The following is a 4,234-nucleotide window of genomic DNA, read 5'->3' on the forward strand; positions in this document are numbered from 1 at the left end:
AAAAAAAAAAAAAAAAAAAAAAAAAAAAAAAAAAAAAAAAAAAAAAAAAAAAAAAAAAAAAAAAAAAAAAAAAAAAAAAAAAAAACGCAACACGATGGAAGACGAATTGGTGGTGATAATCTCAAAGAGCGTCGTAAATCCTAGAAACGTTAAGAAACCGACTACTGTGAAGGAGAAGATTCATCTTTCTCCATGGGATCTTGCTCGTCTTCGCTTTGGTTATCTTCAAAGAGGTCTTCTCTTTCCCAAACCTGATCCCAAAACTGACATAATCGTCTCACGATTACAAGCTTCACTCTCTGTTGCACTAGATCGTTTCTATCCTCTAGCTGGTCGTCTTGTCAAGGTCAAGAACGACGACGATACTGTCTCGTTTTTCATCAGCTGCGATGGTTCAGGTGTGGAGTTTGTTCACGCCGAGGCTAAAAACATCGAGCTCAGTGATGTACTTCAGTTGTCTGGTTCTGTCCCCGGTTTTTTCAGTTCTTTCTTCCCTGCGACCGGGATCAAGAACTACCACGGTGTCTCAAGATCTTTACTTATGGTTCAAGTGACCGAGATGAAAGACGGGATTTTCATCGGCTTCGGTTACAACTCAACCGTGGCTGACGCCAGTTCAATCTGGAGGTTCATCAACGCATGGTCTGAGATTTGTTCAAAGGATTCGGGAGGATTCGAGACCTTCCAACATCGTCTTCAACTCAAAGGTTGGTTCTTTCCTAGAATTGATTATCCAATCCATATCCCCGACCCTGAAACAAAAGCAACTAGTTCTGTAACAACATCAACCAATTTACAAGAGAAGATGTTCCATGTTACAAAGGAGAATGTTTTGAAACTGGAAGCTAAAGCCAACGGCGAGGCTGATCAAAAGATCTCGTCTATACAAGCGGTGTTAGCACATATATGGTGTTCAATGATTAAGCACAGCGGCATGAGCCGAGAAGAAGAGACCCATTGCAGGTTACCTATAAACATGAGGCAAAGACTAAATCCACCGCTGGAAGCAGAGTGTTTTGGGAATGTGAGCCAGACCGGGATAGCTCCCGTCACGGTTGGTCGAGATCAGTATTGATCTTATGCACTGGGGTGAAAATATACTCGCCTACATGGCCGATATGTTTCTTCTTCTTCTCTCTCTCCCTCCCTCTCTCTCTCTCTCTCTCTCTCTCTATATATATATATAGAACCCTAATTTAGAGAATTGGCGGCGTTGATTTGATTGCTATGCAACTTACTTATTGCTACTTTTATTTGAACATGTATTACATATGATTTGGATAACTTACTTATTGGTTACTTTTATTTGAACATGTATTACATATAGATTGCTGCTAGTTACAAAATCAAATTTGTTGAATCAGTGCCATTGTTTTGTGGGGGTTTTATTTGATTATTAAACAACAAACAAACGCTAAGTTTGATTATTTTCGGGTTTGTGACTGTTATTTTATTCCAATTGCCCTCTTTCCTTTCCCTTTGGATTATGGTGTAGAATACATTAACTTTGTTATTATGCTTGTGAGGTCCTTTTATTTATTTTGGCTTCAGGTTCTTTTTTTATCTGCTGCCGCTGCTATATATATACATATGATGATCCAATCCAATCTACTGTATAGATTTTGGCTTCTTCTTCTTCTATCTTTTATAACTTCTTATGTTTCTTCTAACTTGTTATTATTATTTGCTTTGCAGGTCAAGTCTTCTGAGAAGCCTTACACTAACATCATCCGGTTTCTTATTGAAAGGGCAATTTCTCGAAGCAGTTGTGAAACTTCCATTGCTTGAATACCTCCATCTTCCAGAGTGCTTCTTATTATTGTCAGAAAAGTCTGTGAAAGTTTGTAGGCCAGTCTTGTCCAAATCTGAAAACGTTGAAGCTAAACTGCTTCCAATGCTTAGTTTTTGCTGATGATGATGCGATAGCACTAGCAATTGCAGAAACCATGCCCGGACTACGCCACCTCGAGCTTGCCGGACACGGCCTAACTTACACAGGCTTGAACGCCATTCTTGACACTTGTCCTCACCTGGAACACCTAGATTTACGTAATTGTTTAAACATTGACCTTTCCGGGAATCTGGAGAAGCGATGTTTGTAGAGGATCAAATTTCTGAGATACCCCAATGACGACCCATCAGAAAAAGACCCATCAGAAGACTTTCTGAAACGGTTCGAGGAAGTGACACCAGATGAGGACGACACTTTCTATATCAGCGGCTTGTATTTCGAGGAGGATTATGCTTTGATGATGAACGTTTAGTCAAGGCGCTGTGCTTGAAGAGCTCTCAATATGATAAGAGAGCACAGTTTTTTTTTTTTTTTTTTTTTTTTTTTTTTTTTTTTTTTTTTTGTTAATAAGAGAGCACAGTTTTATCCAAGTGAAACACGTTGTGTAGTTCACTTTTACACTAGTTTGGTATACCAAACTAGAGTCACTAGACTAGTTTCATTTGCATGAAGAATAAATAAATAAGTGTAGTACAAAAAAAATGGGAGATGTAGTAGTTGAAGTGATCTCAAAGAGCATAGTTCGACCAGAGAGCTACAACAACGAGGAATCGGATCGGGTTAAGATCCATCTCACTCCATGGGATCTCTTTTTTTCTTGGATCCGAATACTCCCAGAGAGGTCTTCTCTTTCCTCAACCCGACCCGGAAACCCATATAATCTCTCGGTTAAAATCCTCTCTCTCCGTCGCTTTGAACATCTTCTACCCGTTCGCCGGTCGTCTCGTCAAGATTGAGAACCAAGACGACGGGACGGCGTCGTTTCACGTCGATTGTGATGGTTCAGGTGTCAAATTCGTTCACGCTTCAGCTAAATCCGTTTCCGTGAGTGATGTTTTAAAACCTGCCGATGGTCATGTCCCTGAGTTCTTGAAACGTTTTTTCCCGGCGAACGGAGTTACGAACCGTGAAGGTATCTCTGATTCGTTAATCGCGTTTCAAGTGACGGAGCTGAAAGATGGAGTCTTTATCGGATTTGGTTATAACCATATCGTTGCTGATGGGAGTTCGTTTTGGAGTTTCTTCAACACTTGGTCGGAGATTTGCTTTAATTCCGATCATCGGAGAAAGTTTCCTCCTTTGCTTCTCCGTGGATGGTTTCTCGACGGGATTGAGTATCCGATTCGAATCCCGATCTCAGAGACGGAGACACCGAACCGGGTTGTTGTTCTTGGTACTTCATCGTTATTACAAGAGAAGATATTTCGATTCACGAGTAGAAACGTCTCTGAGCTCAAAGAGAAAGCCAACGGCGAGGTTAGTGCCGATGATCGGAGAATCTCGTCGCTTCAAGCAGTGTCGGCGTATATGTGGCGAGCGATAATCAGAAACAGTGAATTGAGTCCGGAGGAAGTGATTTGTTTCAAGTTACTGGTGGATATGAGGCAAAGGCTAAACCCTCCGCTCGAGAAAGAGTGTTTTGGGAATATGGTTGGGTTCGCTACGGCGACGACCACCGTAGGGGAGATGGTTAGCAATGGGCTTGGTTGGGCTGCTCTGCTAATAAACAAAACTGTTGGTTCTCAAACGAATGAAAAGTTTAGGGAGTTTGCTGCGAATTGGGTGAAGAAACCCGAGTATATTAATGAATGGTGGTAATGAGGCATCGAGCAATTCTGTAGTAGTAGCTAGCTCTCCTCGGTTCAATGTGTATGGAAATGATTTCGGTTGGGGTAAACCGATTGCGGTTCGAGCTGGGCCGGGTAATACTCGTGATGCAGGCAAACTCATTGCTTATCCGGGAGTTGAACAAGGAGACATTGAGATTCACACGTATTTATCGTCTGGTGTTTTGGAGAAATTATCGACTGATGCAGACTTCTTGAAACATATGTGATACGAATCTTTGTGTTATATATATTTAAGTTTTCTTTTTTCTACTCTTGTATTTTGATTGAATAAGTTAACCTAGTAATAGTTGACACTTGACAAATCTTTTTCTAGTTGCAAAAAAACTCAATGAACGAAACGTAAAAAAAGTAAGAAGAAGAAAAGAAAAGAAAAAAAATCATACATAACGTCATGTCAAATTTAACATTTAAAATATTTTGTGAAGCAACCACAAAAAATACTGTATTTTAAGATCCGTCGGGCGTGGCATGTGCCACGTGGCGTACAAAAGAAAAAGACCGAGTAATGTAGAGTGTATAATTTTCCCACGCAAAATCTTGGACCGTGTAATAAAAACATTTTAATTAAATCATATAAAAATAATATTAATTT

The 4,234-nt window shown here is 40.1% G+C and overlaps 1 protein-coding gene and 1 pseudogene across 1 annotated transcript; both read left to right on the top strand.

Annotated features, from left to right (window-relative positions):
• On the top strand, positions 50–1,700 carry LOC104762846 (uncharacterized acetyltransferase At3g50280-like). The gene has a single exon (XM_010486241.2). The coding sequence runs from the start codon at positions 95–97 to the stop codon at positions 1,073–1,075; it is 981 nt and encodes a 326-aa protein (XP_010484543.1). The 5' UTR covers positions 50–94; the 3' UTR covers positions 1,076–1,700.
• Positions 2,473–3,935, top strand: LOC104762848 (annotated as a pseudogene).

The sequence above is a fragment of the Camelina sativa genome, chromosome 18, assembly GCF_000633955.1.
Source record: "Camelina sativa cultivar DH55 chromosome 18, Cs, whole genome shotgun sequence".
Classification (NCBI taxonomy): Eukaryota; Viridiplantae; Streptophyta; class Magnoliopsida; order Brassicales; family Brassicaceae; genus Camelina; species Camelina sativa.